The following is a 19,080-nucleotide window of genomic DNA, read 5'->3' on the forward strand; positions in this document are numbered from 1 at the left end:
CCAGAAGCTCTTTAGGAACATCAGACGATTCTTCACTCATTTTTTCTGGAGAGAGATATTCCCAAACAGCGCCGAGAACTGAGTCAACACATGGAGAAGCCCTTAATTTGGAGGGGAATAATGAGGAGAGGGGAAGAGAAGTGTCAGGTGGTGGTAGTGCGGTTCTCCCAGTTACATGCTCCTCTCCTCCGCTCCTGTCCGGACAATGTATCCGCGTTTTGGTGGACGCATCTCCTCTCGGTGAGTAAAATTCCCTCCGTTCCGAGGTCTTATAATATGAACAAAGGCGGAAAAAAAAACAACAAAATGAGGTATTGTTTAAATCAAATCAAAGCCCGGAGCCTCGGGTGCATGAAAGGACCACTGTTCTGAAACATCTTTTCCTCCGTGGCCCTATCGGAAAGCCGTCGGTATTACAGTGCAAACCAGTAGTATTGAACGGAGCCCCTCCCCGCTCGGTGATGCCACAGCCGGGAGCCGATGCGATGCTGGGGCGTCATGGCGTGGCAGAAGGGGGCGTCGAAGATGGTGGTGACAGACTGTTATTAATGAGACGTCTACATAGGTGGATTCTGTGAAACAGTGACTCCTAGCGGTTATGTAAGCTTACTGACCCCAAGACCTAGGAATAGAAATTGACAGTAAATCCTTAAAATATTATTTAGGAAATTATTGTATATTCCAAAAGTAAAGAAACATAGGGTCCTCTACTACGGTTAATCACAGCCATTGTAGAATAAAAAGGAGGAAATTTACTCTGAAAAAAACCCCTAAAATTTTGAGATTATCTTAGAAATTTTCTAAAAAAAAAAAAAAAAAAAAAAAAAGAAAGAGAAAAAGAAATTTCTGAGTTTACAAAGTCAAAAATGTCCTAGAAAAAACTCAGTTGTCCATGTGTTGAGGAAACAGATCAGTCCCAAATCCTCACACTATGACCATGTTTTGACTTTATGATGCCCTGTTGCTCGTTGGTTGAGTTAGTTTTAGGTCAGATATAACACAACACACACCTTCCAAAAAAAAAAAAAAAAAAAATACAAGTTTTATCTCGCATGTCACAATTAGGCTGACAAAACTATTTAGATCAACACCTATTTTCCCTGGATTGATGACGAAGTTGTAGAGTCTTATTGGCGTGAATGACATTTGGGATAATATTTTATCATCTGCATTACTCTAGTTTAGGTAAATCCTTTTGAGTAGGGTTCATTATGTGGAGAAAACATAGACTTTCACAAACACTGCATGGCTTTCTGTTTTTTGGACGCATCTAAGAGTAGGAAACTGGACTGGAGCAGAAATCATGTCTACCAAAATCCCGCTGAAAAAGTTTTAAAATTATGATACCTTCATTTAAATTGTTGATTTTCCTGGATCAAACCAAACCTGGCATTCAACTTTCACAATGATTGGTGAATGATGAACATACCAAATTCTCGAAGCATATACTTCCGGTACCTCTAGAGAAGTGAAACATCGCCACCTTGTGTCCACATATTACAATTACATAAGAGCTGACTTGGTGAAAACAAAGTTAACTTCATGTTGGTGCTTTACGTGAGCTGTTTAACGTTTCAGACATTTCTTTCACTACATTTCCCAACAACTATTATACAAATTATAGTTCAGTATTTTTTTTATTCTGCCACTGGATATATGGACACCAGCAGTCCTGTAAGGTTAAGCAGGGATGAATGGATGTCTTATTCCTCTTTATGGATATAAATGGGGAAATCATGTCAACTTCAACAAGTAAAGGTATTTAACTCCTGCATATCTTATTTTTATTACATAAAAGTGAACATTTTGGAACTACTCATGACTTGTTTTATTGTCAATGTATCACGTCATGGAAATATCTGCACCAAGTTGGAACTAAGCTTGAGTTGATCTTTTTTTTCTTCATCTGTGAAAAAGAAATGGGCTGCATTGTGTTGCAGCTAAATGCTCAGTTCCCCTGCGGCAACAAGGTTCTGACTTTTAAATTCAGGCCAGGGCCTTTATATATGGAGTATGCACATTCTTCCTGTGTCTGTTTTTTCTCTGAGTACTCCTGTGTCCTCCTACATTTCATATTTTAGATTAATTTAGGTTTCTCTTAGCTTCATGGCTGTTTCTGCTAACAGACAAACAGCGTGCATCCCTATAAGGACCACTGGAGACAGAAAACACCCTGCATGGATAATCAGGTAGGACATTTGAATGAAAATAAGAAATGTGTTTAGAATAATTTCATAATTTCATTCCACTGACACAACATTGATAAATGTTATCTGAATAAAAACCGATATCTTTATAGGGAAATAGTGAGCTTCCTGTGATTTGATCAAACCTGTCATGTAGCTTCTATCCTGACTGATGCTCATTGTTGAAAAATGCAAATAACTCCATAGTAAAAAGTCACTACAAATCTAATTCGGGTTCAAAACAGAAACACTGTTAGATTGTGAATTGAAATATGAATAGATACAGTTTCATTCATTCCTAAAGCCCTAATGTACATAACTATCTGACTCATTATGTTTTCACTTCTGTTGCTGAGTTTTGATGGTGGAAGTTCTGCGATCAGATAGTCAAATAAGGAACTCATCTGAATAGGTGGGTGTTTTCCTGTTATCCATTGAGTCAAACTCCCAAAAGGTCAAATTTCTTCTTGTGTAAAGGAAAGTTAATATTTTGAGATGTGCATAAACTTGATGAGGAAGTTTTGTTGAAAGTTATGTTTCATTAAACATTATTAAGAACATAAGGACTTTCCTGAGTTACTTAAAACAACTTGAACTTTATTTTTGTTGCCGTACGAGAACAGTTTATAAATTCAGTTTGACTTCATGTAATTTACAAAACATTTTACATTCCTTTCACAACATTCTAAAGCTTATTTTTGACACAAATATAGTTCAGTACTTCACCGGGATATTCATAAAACGTCATTACGCTGCTATGAATGGCAACCTGGCCCATCATACAGGAAACAAAAACAAAGAATGAACAGTTTTTTTTCCAGCCTATGGAGACATGAAGAACATTTAGTAATACTGATAACCTCTGTTGCTCCCAATAATGCTGCACATGATTGCAAAATTAAGAGTTCTGTAAAAAAAAATATGTTCAGTAAACACACACTACGAGAAAAGATGTTTAAGTTCAGCACAGGCTCCCCACATGGGTTTTATAAACTGCAGGTAGGATTCCGCTGCTTAATTTCATCAAAGATGCTTTCTAGTTTAGTTCCTATGGAGCTAAACTGGGAATTCCTCATGGTTTTAGCCAGCTCTTTGAGCTGCTCTGAAGTAGCCTGGGCCAGCCACACTCTGATCACATCTACAAGAGGGCCTCTCTGCTTTGGTAGAGCTGAGTCTCCGGTGAAATCATCCTCTTGATCCTTATGAATGATCCTGTTGTAGGGGGGGAAAAAAGGTGATTTAAGCTTTAAAGAAAAGAGCAAATAATAGATGAAAAATGTCATAGCAGAAAAGTTTAAGTGTGATCTTACTTGTGAATAAGTCTTTTTAAATCTCTTCTTGGTATCCTGCTCCCAGTGAGTGATGCAGACAGGACTGCTCTGAGGTCATCACCTGTGGATGAGAATACCAGATGTTTCGATTAAAGTCTAAATGTCTCGCCTTACCAAAACTTACTAACCCACTCTGTGAATTTCATTAGAGTTTTGAGTCATATGACATTCCAGACTCAAGGTCCTTACCTCCGTTTGCGAGACTTTCACAGGTGCCACAAACTGTGTCGTGGAACGCTGAGCCTTGGAGGAGCATGACGTTTTCCCCTGAGCAGACCTGATGTTTTACACACTGATCCGAGGCAGAAGATGAGCTGGAAAAATTCCCTTTGGGACATTTTTCACACACGGTGTCGTTTTTTGGTGTACCTACGACAGAAAAAAAAAGTGTCATTACATTGAATTGGGAAATAATCTAATTGTTCATATTAACACCTGACTATGTGTAATAAAGCTGGCGTTACCTATAGCCTGAACACCATGTCCAGGGCCACATTCTGTGTGTCTGACACAGAAGTCCTCCATCATGTAAAACCCTGCTTTGCAACGACAGACTCTGTTGTTGGTTGCAGAGCACTCAATCTCCACCTCCTGGTTCTGTGAGCAGAAGTTGTTGCAGTACAGACACCTGTTGAGGTAGTTCCACAGCTCCGTGTAGTGGTCACTCGGACAGGGTACGCACTTCGTTTCCTTGGTGGCAGTGCAGTGAGCGGCGCGGTAAGTTCCCGCTTCGCACTGTTTGCACTGGAGAATTTCACCTGTTGTCCGGTCTTGGTATTCGTAGGTGGGATTCTCTGCGGCGCACAAGAGAATGCCAGGGAACAGGAGCAGGACTGACAGGTAGAGCTGAGGAGAGAATTATTAAAGGGTGAGAAATGACACACTCATTTCTCATCCTGTTCATTTTGATCCCTGGTAATGCCATTTTCTTCTAAACATAGCTTACTGCAGGTCTCACAGCCATCCTCTAAAACATAATTTTGAGATTTTTTTTGAAAAATACATGCTGTCTCTCTCAATCAGTTAAATAAACACATGAGTAACCAGCCCTTTTTCATTTAAAATGCTCTGTCATGTTTGTTAAGGTTTGGAGAAAAAAAATCTCTACTTTGGCATCAGTTCAAGTAAAGATATTTGAGTTTCATTCATTATTAAAGCTATTTATTCAGACACTCACCATGCTCATGATGTCTTCACTTCTTTAAAGTGGATTTGACATCGGGAGCAGATTGAGTGACTTTTTATAAGGAAGTTATTGCGTAGGTGGTTTGTCTGTGGTGTAATCTTTTGATCGGCTTACGTTGAAAGGTCAATCTGGTTCCATGTGATGCGCACACGCACAGAGATGTAAATCAGGTTGCTAAGATACGCTTGTCAGCCACGACTGCTACGTGTGACTAAGTAGCAGAAAATCATTTTAAAAAAGCTGATTTTCTTTCATTTTGATGGCATGTAGCATTGAATCATGCTGTAGTTCTAGTGAAAACATGTTTCTCCCATGTTCATGAAAATGAGGAAAGTAAATAAAATATAATGACAATCAGTGTGGTGGTGGTGTCAAAGACTCAGACTTAAATTAAATTAGCTTGGCTACAAGCCGATGCACGCTGAACTACCTGCTAAATAAACCTAGGCAGAAATTATTATTTTTTTATCTGATTAATTCACATTCACATTTATCTAGCTCTTCTCAATGTGCTGGCCACTTCCTTAAAACAAAAGGTGAAAGTATCTCATTACATAATATGAATTGACTGACATTTGAATTACATGAAGTAAAAATGAACACCGCTCTTTAAATTCAATAACTGCACAGGCATTGTTTTTCAACGCATGGTTTGCAAGTTGCTGAAGTTGCTTAAAGACGTAGCAAAAGTTTTCAAGCAAATATACTTTTTTGCACAACTTGTAAAACTCCTGCTTCCCCAGCTTTCAGGAAATGTCTCTTCTCTGACATCTGCATGACTACGTGTAATTTTACTCCACTTTGTAACATTTGAAAAACCTGAATAATAATTTTCTGCTCACTGGAGAAAACGAGGTTGATAATTTCCCGCTTTTCTTTGAAGAACACGTCAGTGACTCAGAGGTGTGAATAGTAGAACAATTTGCTGAGTTTGAAAAGTTTGGGTATGTGAGTCCCTGGTGACTCAGACGCATACACGTGTCATCAGTTCCTGTATTCATAGAGCACTATACTACTGACATGCAGTGTCAGTGCAATTTGGCTGAATAGACTAATTTTATGCTTTGCTTGACATTTTGTGATATTCTATGCTTAACTACCTAGCTATGTTTTTTTCCCCTAAAATGTTCTGATTATAAAAAGACTTAATTATTTTTTCACAAAATTAAATTTTTATATTAAAATCAGTATAAGGATTTTTTTTTTTTACCCCTTTCTTTACTAAAACGTCTTAAATCCACCTTTTACAATAACAGAAACTTCCATTGCAGATTCAGCTGAAAAAATGTTAGAACTGTGTGTCTAATAGCACTTAGAAGAGTCAAATGTAAACTCATCCTCTACCTACTTGCCAAATTATCGATTCGGTTTTGCCTATTTTACTTTAGCCTGTTTTGTTCTCATAATTAAGATTTTCACAAGAAATTACTGATATACACATAAACATCCATTTGAACATTAGCAGAACTTAATTAGATGATGTATCATATAGATATAATTAAATGACACCTAGTGCTTTGTGTCTGAACAAAGATGGTGCAAGATAAACAGAATATCTTTGTTCTTCTTCTGGGCTGGAGCAGATACTTGTTCCGAATTTCCCCCCAAGGATGCGGTTAACTTCTACATTCCAAGAAGTCGGTGCAATGCTTTACTTCAATGAAAATCTCCCGTTGATCATGGCCTGTCAGTGTTTCTTTCACTTTCACCAGAAGCACAGGAGGTTCCCCTGTGGACCGTAAGTGACCAGTATCCTTCTTTGAAGAGATAAAAAAAAAAGTACACTGGAAGAGGAAATGAATCGGCTCTTTCCCTTTCATTAATAAAACAACCATGCCATCAACACTCTGACAACAAAGAAGCCAGCTGGTCAAACCATAAAATTAGAACTCATTTAACTGAATTCAATTGGGTTTATTTAAATGGCACCAAATCTCAACAGGTATGTTACAGGATGGTAACGTCCATCACCAAGTATTTGCATTTGATTCGCATAAAGTTTTTATTATAAATTTGTCATCAGAATCTTCCCATTTCATCGTTGATGCCTCAAGCCCTTCTGTGGGGGTTTTAGTCGATACGTTTTGAACAGAAACATGCACATTAGTGACCTCCTGCTGGAGGTCATTTTGCAGGGCTCTTTCCTGCTCTTCTTTGCATAAAGGAGGAAGTAACTGTCCTGCTGCTGGGTTGTTGCTCTCCTACTTCCACCTCCATCTCTCCTGCTTTCTCCATGCTGACACAGCATGTGGAAGTTACCCTCTTAGGCTTTTTTTTAGAAATATTGTAGTATCTGAGATACCAATTGTTTTAAATAATCAATGTTTAATTAGCCAAACTTTACACAATTTCAATACAAGGCATGCTTTAAAAGTTTGTTTTACTCTTCCACCATGTAACAGGAATGCTGGACGAAAGGCTGTTATTTTTAGAGGAACGACGACATGGAACGCACTCCCTTCATCTGCTGTGAATGTGACAAATGCTAGAGCTTTTAAAAGAGCCTTGCTTAGTTACTTTTGCTATGTAGTGTTATAATCATGAAATACGTTATGTTTCAGTGATAACTTAATTATTTTATTATTTAAAGTTTGATAATTGTGCATTTATGAATTCATGTTTCTACAGAGTTACAGTGTGTGTAGCTGCTATTTTGCAATAAATGTTTTTATGATGTGGACCTCAGGAGGAGTAGCCATTGTTACAGCAATGGCTAGTGGAGAAACAAACAAACAAACAAATGGCAGACCTTCTTGCCACATCTCACATTCATGTGTCATCTTGGATGTTCACGTTTGTTCATTTGAATGGAATCATAAGTCGAGCGTTTCAGTCTCTCGAGAAGGAATGAATTCAGACCACCGGACAGAAGAAACGCTTCGGACAAGGAATGGTCACCGACACACTTATTGAGTCTGCGAATTTATTAACACTATCTCTCTCACTATCAAAATGCAAAGTTTTCTGATGGAAAAGAAAACTGGGGATCAAATCAGATTAATGAATGACAAAATGAAATAGAGTGCTGAATAATAATTTCAAAAGAAATTGATTAATTTAACAAAAAAAAGGAAAGAAAGAGGTCAGCAGAGCCACGATGCTACTAAACTCAGCGTCACACGAGAGACATGAGGAGGAATAAACAAAAGGAGAGAGGGTCTCAGACCTGCCCACCACTTTGGAACAAAGAGTCATACAACTTGACTGTGTCCTCAGGCATAACTTAGAGCTATACCAAGGATCTTGACTTTGGTCTCTGCACAACAAAATGAATACTTGTGATGGCAAGAGGATAATAGTGGGGAAAAAGGGGAAGAGAAGGAGAAAAAGAGAAAGAGAAGCTGTGCAAGAATGAAGGATTCTTTCAACCCTGCACAAGATGCAAATCACTTAAGCTCTGACCGTATTTTTGAGAGTTGATCAGGTTCACTCAGATTCAGACATGATATCCAGGGACCGGTCCAAAAGAAGGATCAACAGCTGGAAGAATCGCCGACTGGCTCTGTAGACTCAGGCTCCTCTTCCAGGGGCTTCTACAGTGAGCTGGACACGGTGCGAGTCTCCCGGATCTCAGCTCTGGCTGATGTAAGAACTTTAAAAATAGCTGGACACACGTACGACTTTCTTTAAAACCTCTCCAGGGTGCTCTTCGAAGGTTTTAACAGTGCTTCTTCCAAACAACAAAAGAGGAGAGGAACTGTCTTTGTTGGAAGTTGACTCTAAAAGACAAGGCTTTTTTTTTTCTTCCCAGGTCCCTTTATAGTGGGTTCAGTTCTTATCTGATCAGCTCTGATGTATTGGGAGGGGGAGAAAAGAGGAAGAGAGAGAGAGAGACACAGGGTGATGTTTGCAGCACAAAGAATGTTGGAAAATGTGGCCTAATCACATCTTCTGCAATGACACTTGCACACTACATGGAAGTGTTGTGTTTTAAGTGGACTCATATGCAGAGAGGCAGAGAAGGTATAATGGAAAAAAATAACAACGATGAAACAAAACTTACAATCAGTCAGAGAAAAACACAAAGAGCAGGAACCAGGAAGGCAAGGAAATGAAGACGATGGACGGAGGAGAGAACGAAAACACGGCACAGGGAGTGAGGGAGACACAACAGGGGAACTAAAGGCAACAAAGAATAACTAGACACAAGGACTAAAACATAATAAACTAGATTTACTAACTAAGGACCAAACTAAAGTGAAACAGAAACGAGGCTAAGCTAATCAAAACAAGAAGCTAAAATAAAAGAAAAAGAAAAACACAGAACAAAACAACACAAGATCCTGACAGGAACCCAGCAGCGGTGTGATTGACTTGGAGTTACATTGTGTTGTCAAGGTTTTCCCTCCCATTTCTCTGAGCAGTGTCGTCGGGGCTTTGGCTCTCCGTCAGTTTGGGGGTCCTGAGCTGAAACACAACGATTCAATTCCCTGCTAGTGTCGTTGACATCGACGACCTTAACAAATCTCCAACAATGTCAGCTTGTGCTGACATTGTGACCAAAACCTTGAGACGGTTTTGGTCACACGTCTCAAGGTTATGAGTTTCTTTAGATCTGAGTGGGAAGGTGGATTTAATTACTGTAATGTCGCTGTAGATGTTAGGAAGACAAAACCTTCAGCCACCTCTTCTGTTCCAGGTAGGTTCTTCTGGCTTCACATAAATGTGTTCTTTCACTTCTCTCTCTTGTAACCAATGTAGGTTAGTTTTTCTAAATCCAGGCCATAGAGCGATTGAAGCATGTGACAGTCTGAAGAGAAAAACGGAAGCTGAAAGTAAAGAATTAGATCACTTTAGGTCAGGATTTTCGTTGATAACAGAAAAGCAAAGACAGGCCATTTTTTTTCTGTTCAATGCTTTTTTTATAATAAAACAAGACTTTTTTACAAACTGACTGTCGTCAGAGTTTTACAAATCTTCACAACTTAGTTAAACAAGCTTAAAGAGAAACAGGCAGGCATATGTATATATATATATACAACACAGACCATCTACTTCCAATACAAAAGTGACAAAACAAAATATAAAAACATATCACTTCAGGGACTTGCAGCATTTCAGAATCCAGTATTTACGATAAAAAATAATAAAAACAAGCTTTTACACTTTAAGAAAGTAAAATTACAATTTAAATAAAGAAAACACTCAATTGCACTCCTTTATACATTCATATAACTGACCAAAAAAAAGAAAAAAAAAGAAATGTAAAACAAATCAGCTTTACTGTGTAGCATTCCAGAACAAATGAAAATGGACAGCTGAGGAAAATAAATGTATTTCATTATGAAATCAAATTCTTGCTCTCAAACAGCGAGAAAGCTCTAATAAGTACAAATCAGAATCTTCGGCCTTTTTTTGTTTTTGTTTTTTTGTGAAGCAGCCTCTTGTTTACATCTTAACTAGATCTTAATTTTTAACAGACTCTGGTTAAAAAAAAAAAGAAAATATTTCTAGGAAACAGATGTGAGAACACATTAGCTGTGGGAGTTCTTTTCTTCCTGTTTCAGGCTAATTAGATTCATCCCTACACACATTGATACTTTAGATCCTGGATGACAACATTTGCCTGTGGGATTATTTGTAGAGCAACAAAATACGTTCTGTATGCTTTCCTTATTCCTCTGTACTCAATGTGCTTTGCTTGGTATTTCCTCATCCAACACCGTTCTCTCACAAATGACGTTTTCCTCTGCCCAATGGCTGCTGTGTTCTTTTGCTTCGTATGTATCTTTTCACGTGTTTTCAGTCGGATAACGCATTTGTGTTTTCGAAATGCTGTCGGCTGCATAGTTTCATGTTTGCGCGTCTCACGACTTCATTCGTTTAGCTGCTTGTGAGCTTTGAAGCACGACTCATCCTGAAACATGCTCATGAACATCTTCTCGTACTTCTTGTGCGCTGACGTGGTCCCTATGATGCGGCTGATTTTCTTCAGGCTTTTGACGAGATACCGCGGCGCTTCCTGGCTGCGCAGCACCCTCAGACTACGAGTCAGACCTTTGGCTAGATCCAGGTTGTAGTTTGCAGATTTCCACAGGTGGAGGATCTGCAGCAGGTACTGCCTGGGCAGGCAGGTGGAGACCACGGCCTTCACATCCTGCTCCTGGACCTTTACTCCCGGCAGGCTGTTGGTCACTTTCATGAGGTCGTCTACGGTCAGGTTCTTTAGAGCGTTGCAGCGGGAGACCTTACGCTCACAGTGGTTCACGCCTGGGGAAAATGCAGGGACAATGTTATTATGAAGAAGTGGCAGTCAGAAATAAAAGTGTGCAGATACTTCCATATTTTCTTGGCTTTCCTGGTTTTTGTATTTTTTTAATTTAGCTACAAAAATAGCTTCAAGGAAAATTAAAAACCACCTCTAAAAAATTCTATAAAAAAAAAGAAGTATTTTTTTTTATTTATACTTTAGTTATTAAGTTGATCGAGGCAATCCAAGGATTTTTCATTTCTAAACCACATCTTGCTGTTTCTCTGTGGCATGAAACGTACATTTCTCCTAGCTGCTCGGTAAAAACCGGAAAGAAAAAGAAAATATTTCCCACAAAAAAGGCAAATGTATGATTATCTTCAGAACTGAGCAGTGGTTGCAACAAAGCTGCTCCTCGTCTAAACTTGTCCACGCGGCTTGATAGTCAATAAAACGTTTCACTGGTCACTCTTTTCGATCCTGGTCCAAAACAATGACCAGGATTCCATTTTTTTCCCCACAAACAGCAACCAGTCATTTTAAGATATCTGTCCATCTCTACACCAGGGAAGTTAATGATTAGATATGAGACATGTTTCGAGGCTTCTAATCCATACCTTGTATGATGCCGTACAACTTGTCCTTGTTCTGCTCTCTCCATAGCCTCAGCAGGTGCAGGACCTGCTGCTGAGGAGAGCACGCCTTCTTCAGCCTCTCCAGGCTCTTGAGATCAACCTTCTGTCCAGGGAGATTCTCGAGGATTCTCTCCAGAGGCACCGAGGACAGTCGCAGCGACGCCAGAGACTGGAAAACTGCTTCTTCACACAGAGTCGCATCTGGGAGGCATTATAGGAGAGAAAATATTCGTGGATTACGACATATAGCTACTGGATGCTTACCTGCTAAATATTTGGAGGTGGTCTTCCTCTTATTTATATTTGTAATTCATTAGAAATGTGCCAAATCCATGGCAAGTCCCATACATTTAGCAAATGCATTTAAGCAGAGCTTTAAGTAACTGTGCTTCAAAAAAAAAAAAAAAAAAAAGGATGAAGAGAAATGGGAAAGTATTCTTCAAAATACATTTTTAATACCAAAAATCATATTACTGTTAAGCTATAAATTATTCCTGACAGATTTATACTTGAAATAAATTTCTTTCAGTCATAAAGTTAGATCTGATAGGAAATTAGACGTCTTACAAAATTTGATATTGAAATATTACCTGCTTTTATTCACATTTGATTTTTAGAAATGGCACATTAAAAATGACATGCACTCAGCTAAATATCAGTTAAATAAATCACTGGGATTTAATTCATTGAGATATCAGTAATGAAGCCTTTTTTTTAAAAAAAAAAAAGGCTGGCCAGCCTTTTGCACATAGGATCTTTGTGGATTAGCTTCAAGGCTGCTGACTATGGAAGGTCTTCTTGACATCACCCCAGTCTATATCTCTAAAATATTACTTCCAGGTAGAGTAAACATGTTCAAAAAATGTAATTTACTTTAAACCAAAAATTTGGGGAGTTTGAATAATTATTCTGACTCTGAACATAAGAGATTTCGTTAAGACTTTTTTTTTTTACTCTGCTTGTGTTCTTACGTGTTTTTAACACATCATACCATTTGGAAAAACCACTCAGTCTTGTGTCTAATGAGGGAAACTAAAACGTTCCAGCAGCACAAAACTGCAAGTGTGAGGCTACAAAGAATACCTTAAAAGGCAAACTAAAAATTGCAAACAGCAGGATTTGTTCAACTAAATTTGACTATTATAAAAATGCAGCTGTTCTTGTCACAGAGGACAGTCCCAATTTGCATATGACATTCAGAGCTGAAAGTAACCGGAAACATTTTTGTGCTTAGACTCATGAATTTGAGCAGGTCATGAAGCGCTTCTGTGCATATGTGTGGGTTTCTGATCAATTTGCAAATATTAAGTTTCCGGAGTGAGCAAAAAAAATAAAAAAATAAAAAATGTTCTTTTGCAAACCTAGCGGTTGATTTTACAGTAATATGAAGAAGGCATTTGGCTCGCTTCTCTCCTCCCCTGATGATGTAAGTGTGGTTTTCAGTCATGGCATCCTGAAATCCCTCAAAACTTAACAACTTTGGGAACCACCACTGATCTCAGTTTCACATTTTTCTTCAAACTGCCCGACCGATGCAGGATTAGCTGCAGACAGTTTGTGGCTATGTGCTTTAAAGGAAGACAGCTGGTGAATGAATGTTTGAGGGAAGCATCATTCTGGTTGAGGACTGAGAGTTTTGTGAATGATCTTCCAAATATTCTCCATACGGTGCAGGAGTGTGCCGGGGTCTGGACTTGTGAGTGATTTCTAAAGCTGCAGGAATTCAGTATCATATTTGAGGCTTTGCCTTTTGAAATATATTTAAGCATCCATGATAGCTGTAGTCTGAGTAACAAAGCCCCAAAAGCTCATTTTGCGTCTCATTTTGACTCAGTTTCCTTTGTTATTGTGTTTGAGGATGTGACAGTTAAATGGGTAATTGATCCATCATGGGGTCATTCTGAATTGAGCGCCATAAACATTCATTGCAACCCTTTGTGGGTCTCTCTAGAGCTGGTTTTCAGACATGCAAGAATTAGCAAAAAAAGCCTGGAATCTGGAAGAGAAACCGGACTGAGGAAATCCCCCGCCTTGGGGAATGAAATTGACCACAAGTCTGAAATAGCTCAGCTCGGAATGATTTTAGGTTGTTGACAATTGAGGTCTACTCTAAGCGCTCCTACATATGCATGTGTAAAGGAGGGACGTGCTGGATATAAACTAACCCCTTGCTGGAATCGTTCTAAAGCTTTTCACATCCGTTGTGGCCTCTATGTTCTCACCATTGTGGCACAGAGTGTGATGCTGGGAGCAGTCCTTGATGTCAGGAGAGCCACACAGGCTGTCTGAAGTGGACGTTCCCCATCGCAGAGTCTTCATGCCGTAATCAGCACAGAGTCTGTGCGGCTGACACGTGGAGGAGCCTCCAGCAGAGAAATAACCATCCGGGCAGCGTTCACACACGGTGTCGCTTTCAGGCGTACCTGCAAGACATCCACAAATAATTGTTTGGATTTCAAACTGACCAGATGGATTCTTTCCCTAACAAACAATGAGCAACCTCAAAAGGCACCCATTTGACCTGTTCACGCTTTTTCATGTTCCAACCTCGATTCTTGTCATCTATTAATGAGATTTCATGTGTGCAGTCAGTCATCACGTAGCTTACAGTTGTGCAAGTGGAAGAAAAATACGGCGCGAGGAGAGAGAACTCGCAGCAGTTTGGCACTGCTCTGTCACATAAGAGAAAGCAGGCGAAATATGACCAGCAATTTTGCACTGGACATACAGTTGCCAACAAAATTTCATTATATTGGCTTGGGCATACAGATCTATCAAATGTACAGTCTTTTTCAAATGCAAAAAAAACTTTAATAATGTGGCCCTGCAGTTTTATACTGACATCCCTAAAATCTAAGGGGAAATTAAAGGTTTTCTCCACCACTACGTGTCAGTCAAACCAAGTTTCCTACCAATCCTTATATGACACTTCATCAGAACAAAACTGAACTTAAGTGTAACAGAAAACCAGCACTGTACGTCGATCTGAACACTCCCTCCCTCCATTCAACTTAGTGGCGTTAGCGTCACGAAGCATCCTGCGGGCGATATTTTCTCAGAAAGAATGTTGAAACTGGTCAAAGTTGGTCAAAGCAATGCGGAGCAATCACAGAAGAAAATCTGTTACAGACTGCAACAGAATCATACAACCAGAGCCACAATGGACAAGGTTAGATCAGGCGTTTCCAAAGTGTGGCCCTCTAAATGATATTGTTCTGCCCCTGGCCACAATTCATGAGTGGAGTAAATACGGCACAACAAGAAGTATTTCTCTTTTAATAACTATGTTTGTGCTTTTGTGTAGATTTGTAGTAAGAAGAACCCAAGCCTCCCCGGCTCCCAAATGATTACACTCGGCTAAATACAGGAACTACTGACTCATCTCCTGTTCTTGTTGTCAAGAAAAGGCAAGAAAAGAGATTGCCAAAAAACAAAAAAAAAAACAACAAAGTGATCCACCTCCTAAAAATGTTAATTATTTGCCTATGTTGTTAGGAGTTAATCAGGATTTTAATATTTTGGATCAACAGTGATTTACTGATTTTTTTTCTGTAAAGAACTGTCCACTCTGTTCGTTTCATTAAAATCCTGCAATATTGACCAGATTAAAACAAATCATAAGAAATGTATTTTTTTTTACTTTTCTTTTAAAAGGTTGCTTTTTGTGGCCTGTGTGTGCCTGCCTATGTCGAAACAACGGGCAACGCACCACTGCAGGTGTTTCACACAAAATGCCCTGCGGAGCACTTAGCTGAGCCAAATGAAGTTGAAAAGATGCTGAGTCAGTTTCAATAGCTTACTAGGTAACCTTTCATCTATAGCCGCCGTTTTCAGTGTGTGAAAATCTCCTCCCTCATGAAAATCAATTAATCTGACGTAGTTCTAGGAACCAAGCCCGCAAACATGTGACCATCAATCAAAGCCACGGGTAACTGTATGAAAATGACTCAGACATGTCTTCCTCATCACACCCACATAGTTTCTATAACTTGTAATGTATCTGTAGTAGCAGTTTCTATATTACCACGTTGCGAACATGACACGTGATCATCATGGTTTTACATAAAAAGTATCACGAAAGGGATGCCGACTAGATATGAAAATCTATTTTTTTATTTTAATTTTTTTCCCACATTTCATGCAATGCAGTCCTAATGCCATTTTCCTATCTTGCAAAATGAAAATCTGTTGCTTGAAACTCCAATTACAGGTGCTAATGAGGGGTTCCTGGTTGGTAATATTACAATAAATGGTCTTAAGATTCTGGTACTTTCCCCTGCAGATCACATGACTACCTGACATAACAGACATAGTGGTTTAATCACTTCCTCTTTTTATTTTAAAACTTTAACCAAAGAGTTGAAAGTGCGTGGGAAGGCACCGCGCTCTTATCTGATGTAACATCTTCATTCGTTTCCCGCTCACAAGGCTTTTACTATTACGCAAAAACAAGAAACCACCTGCAGATACGCATACGGAAAATAGTTCCTGCACTGATGATGACAAAGCATGTACAGTACAGGCTTCTGAATGACACAGGTGATTTAAAATAGACGCTGACATTGACATGTTTTTCCTAAAAATGTAATTTTTGTCAAATTTTTCTTTTATCCTTCATAGATGTGTTTTTTAGAATAAACTCTAAAAAGGTATTGAAAACCCTTTTATATTTTCTATATAAAATTGCTTCTGAGATGTATATGCTTAACTAATACTTAAAAAAAAAAGAATCTGCATAAAATGCCAAATAATGACCCAGTGAAATGATGCTTTTCCAGAGAAATTTTGTAAAATTGTTAAAATGAAAACATTAGATCAATAAATACTTACACCTTATGCTATCACACGCAAACGTTATTGGGACCCTTTTGTCCTAGTTTGAGATTATTCAACATGACTTGCACTGCTTCTGCAAACAATGAAGTCAAAGGAATCGCCTGCAGACCTCCAAAACCGGATTCTAGTGAAACCACACATTTTGGGAAGTGATACCAAAAAGTTGCCAGAATTCAGTGTTTCCCAAAACACTGTTGTCTTCGGTAAGGAAGCACATTGACCTTCCACTGTTTTAGAACCCATCGGTCACTTTGGGAGAATTCCAATGTTCTCTTGTAAATACATGAGAACTATCTAAGCGACTGATGTCGGACGTAAAATGTATTATTTCTTAGATGTAGCCATGTTAGTTTATTTCTTTCCATTAATTTCATAGTTTATTCTTTGGTTCTGCTTTCATTGTTTGTTTGTTTTTTTATATATATATTTCTGCTATATTATGATTAGATTATTATTGTCTTGTGTTTCCTTTTATATTGTTTATTAAGCTGATTATTTTCTGAATTCTCTATAGTAATTTAGGTTTGCTATTTATGCCTCTGTGCCCATTATTGTCTAGCGTGATAAAAAGCAGCTCCTTGTCCTACACTATTTGATTCATACAGAGGGTCTGGGCTTCCTGGTGCTGACAAATGATAGCTTCCTGGAGGCGTGGACTGTGTTGAGGTTTAACATTTTCCCCAATTGCTAACGTTGACGTATGCAATGCGCCAGCTCGACGCCTGGAAGCTTACCGGAAACTGACTGTGCTCCAAACAACTACCCTCCGCCGAAGCCCTGAACCGAATGAGGCAGCTGTTTGTGGAAGCGGCGTGACCAACTCAGGACTGAATGGCCTCGCTCCCTTCCTCTACTGCCATTGATAAAACTTCAGATTCGAAAACAGTGCAGAAAATCAACATTGTTCACAACTTATTCTTCTGTTTGCTGATTGGCTCAGTTAAAAATCGACTGGAGACAATCTGAGACAAAGGGAGAAAGCCCGGACTGTGTTGAAAGCGAGAGATTTATTTGAGTGGAATTGCACAGGCTATTGTCTAAAAACATCCATTTTTTTCCCCCCTCATGTTGAGTTATGTTTCTTGGATACTTGTATTTTAGACTATTTTCAGTCCTGTTTCTTCTTTTGGTTCCAGTTGTTTGTAGTTTCAGTTCAGCTCCTAGGTTAAGTAGTCTCATCTCTTGCCACAGCTGTTCCATATTTCATCTGACTCACTTCTCATGTATGTCAGGGTACGGTTACAAATTGTCTTCCAGCATAACAACAAGCTGATTAACAAAGCCAACATAACAAAAGAGTGGGTTCAGGAACAGTCTGCGTATGTCCTTTGGTAGTCCAGACACAACCTGGACTTAAATCTAATTCCACATTTCTGCAAAGACCTATATGATTACTGTCTACTGATGCTGCCTTTCCAACATGACTAAGCTTGAGAAAATCTGTAAAGACAAATGGGGGATAAAAAATAACCCAAAACCTGTGCGCCATGTTGTAGAGACAAGGCCTGGAAGCAATGGGTGTTGACATTTTTGTAGCTGCTACATTTAAATGGTTCTGTCTTTAATGAATTTACTTTTGATAATTTTGTGAAGATAATTTTCTTTTAAAAGTGATCAATCACTAATCAATTAATTGATAAAAGCCAAAAACCTTTTGCATTGGTAAAATAACGTAATGCTTTATTGCTTACTGCCACCTGTTACATCGGCTATGAGAATAAAACTCAGCTTGAATGTCTTAATTTCACTTAGTGGTAAAAAATCAAAGCCAAAAAGAAAGAGGCCAATGGAAAAACAACACAGTCATAAACAGAACGTAATTTATTGGGACTGAAACAGAAACTTGTGGTTTAAGAGTCTGAACCGCAACTAGAAGCACTGTGCAATAATTCCTTGAATCCTTCAATGTGTCACTTGTCTGCTATACTTGGAGCAACTCAAAAGTTTGCTGTGGATTTATTGGGAAACACTGTCTCATATCTGAGCAACATAGCACTCCAGGAATCAGATGATCCAACATCATAAGAACATGTTTTTGGGAAATGTACAATGTGTTGCACCAGTTTCATGTGTTGGTACCATATGCCACAAAAAAGAATCTGGGCTGAATGGTAGCTTAAGCTACAATGTTTTAGACTATGTGCTTTATAGCGATTTATTGTGAAAGACCTACATAAAGTACAATCTAACTTTAAAATCCCAAGTTTAGCATACGTTAAGCATGACATCTTTTATCAATAAGCAAATAACCTATGTAGGATAATGGGTTTAATTTCCAAACTGTTTATTTCTAGTCACGTAGTGATTTTTTTCCCCTCCTCTACTGTTCAAATGGAAAAACTCTAAATGATTCTCAGCTTCTGAGTAAATAAATCGTCAGGACAGATTATATGTTAACTACCATGAACCGAATTTCAGTGAAATAAAAGAGGAAGGAAAGTCTCAGACATTCAGTGGAAACTGTGTCACTTTACTGAGGCTAAGCAGGCGGCTTCCAGTTTCCGCTTGAAGTCAGCTGTAACATATCTGTCACTGTGGATGACAGTGTTATGACTCTTTAAAAAAATGCCACCGTGCTGTCTGACATGTCAAATAACACTGAAAGAGGTTTTGACCCAAAAAGCTATACGAGTGCTTAATGTCTTGAGCAAACATTGTAACTGACAGGGTAAAAAAAAAAAAATGGCTGATATAACTTTTATTCTAGCAATTGCAC

General features: G+C 38.6%; 3 protein-coding genes and 1 long non-coding RNA gene across 4 annotated transcripts in view; 1 reads left to right on the forward strand and 3 right to left on the reverse strand.

Annotated features, from left to right (window-relative positions):
* Positions 1-1,964, reverse strand: part of LOC106931798 (F-actin-uncapping protein LRRC16A-like) — a 51,415-nt gene extending 49,451 nt beyond the window's left edge. The window contains exon 1 of the mRNA XM_088014245.1: positions 1-1,964. Within this exon, the coding sequence (XP_087870371.1) occupies positions 1-40 (40 nt within the window). The 5' untranslated portion in view covers positions 41-1,964.
* LOC148155079 (uncharacterized) lies at positions 151-11,645 on the forward strand. The gene is made up of 3 exons (XR_015765730.1): positions 151-240; positions 2,127-2,189; positions 11,557-11,645. It is a non-coding gene; the product is annotated as an uncharacterized LOC148155079 (long non-coding RNA).
* On the reverse strand, positions 2,763-4,804 carry LOC106931800 (uncharacterized). Its single transcript, XM_015010147.2, has 5 exons — positions 4,695-4,804; positions 3,982-4,363; positions 3,707-3,886; positions 3,497-3,578; positions 2,763-3,398 (listed from the first exon to the last, which is right to left on the reverse strand). Exons 1-5 carry the CDS (start codon positions 4,701-4,703, stop codon positions 3,173-3,175), a joined length of 879 nt encoding a protein of 292 aa, XP_014865633.2. The 5' UTR covers positions 4,704-4,804; the 3' UTR covers positions 2,763-3,172.
* Positions 10,191-19,080, reverse strand: part of LOC106931799 (tumor necrosis factor receptor superfamily member 11B-like) — a 27,263-nt gene continuing 18,373 nt past the window's right edge. The window contains exons 4-6 of the mRNA XM_015010145.2: positions 13,751-13,951; positions 11,511-11,729; positions 10,191-10,913 (exon numbers count right to left, since the gene is read on the reverse strand). Of these exons, the coding sequence (XP_014865631.1) occupies positions 10,519-10,913; positions 11,511-11,729; positions 13,751-13,951 (815 nt within the window). The 3' untranslated portion in view covers positions 10,191-10,518. The remainder of the gene's footprint in view (positions 10,914-11,510; positions 11,730-13,750; positions 13,952-19,080) is intronic.

Source organism: Poecilia mexicana, unplaced genomic scaffold, assembly GCF_051168715.1.
Source record: "Poecilia mexicana isolate PSO_F unplaced genomic scaffold, ASM5116871v1 scaffold_16, whole genome shotgun sequence".
Taxonomy (NCBI): Eukaryota; Metazoa; Chordata; class Actinopteri; order Cyprinodontiformes; family Poeciliidae; genus Poecilia; species Poecilia mexicana.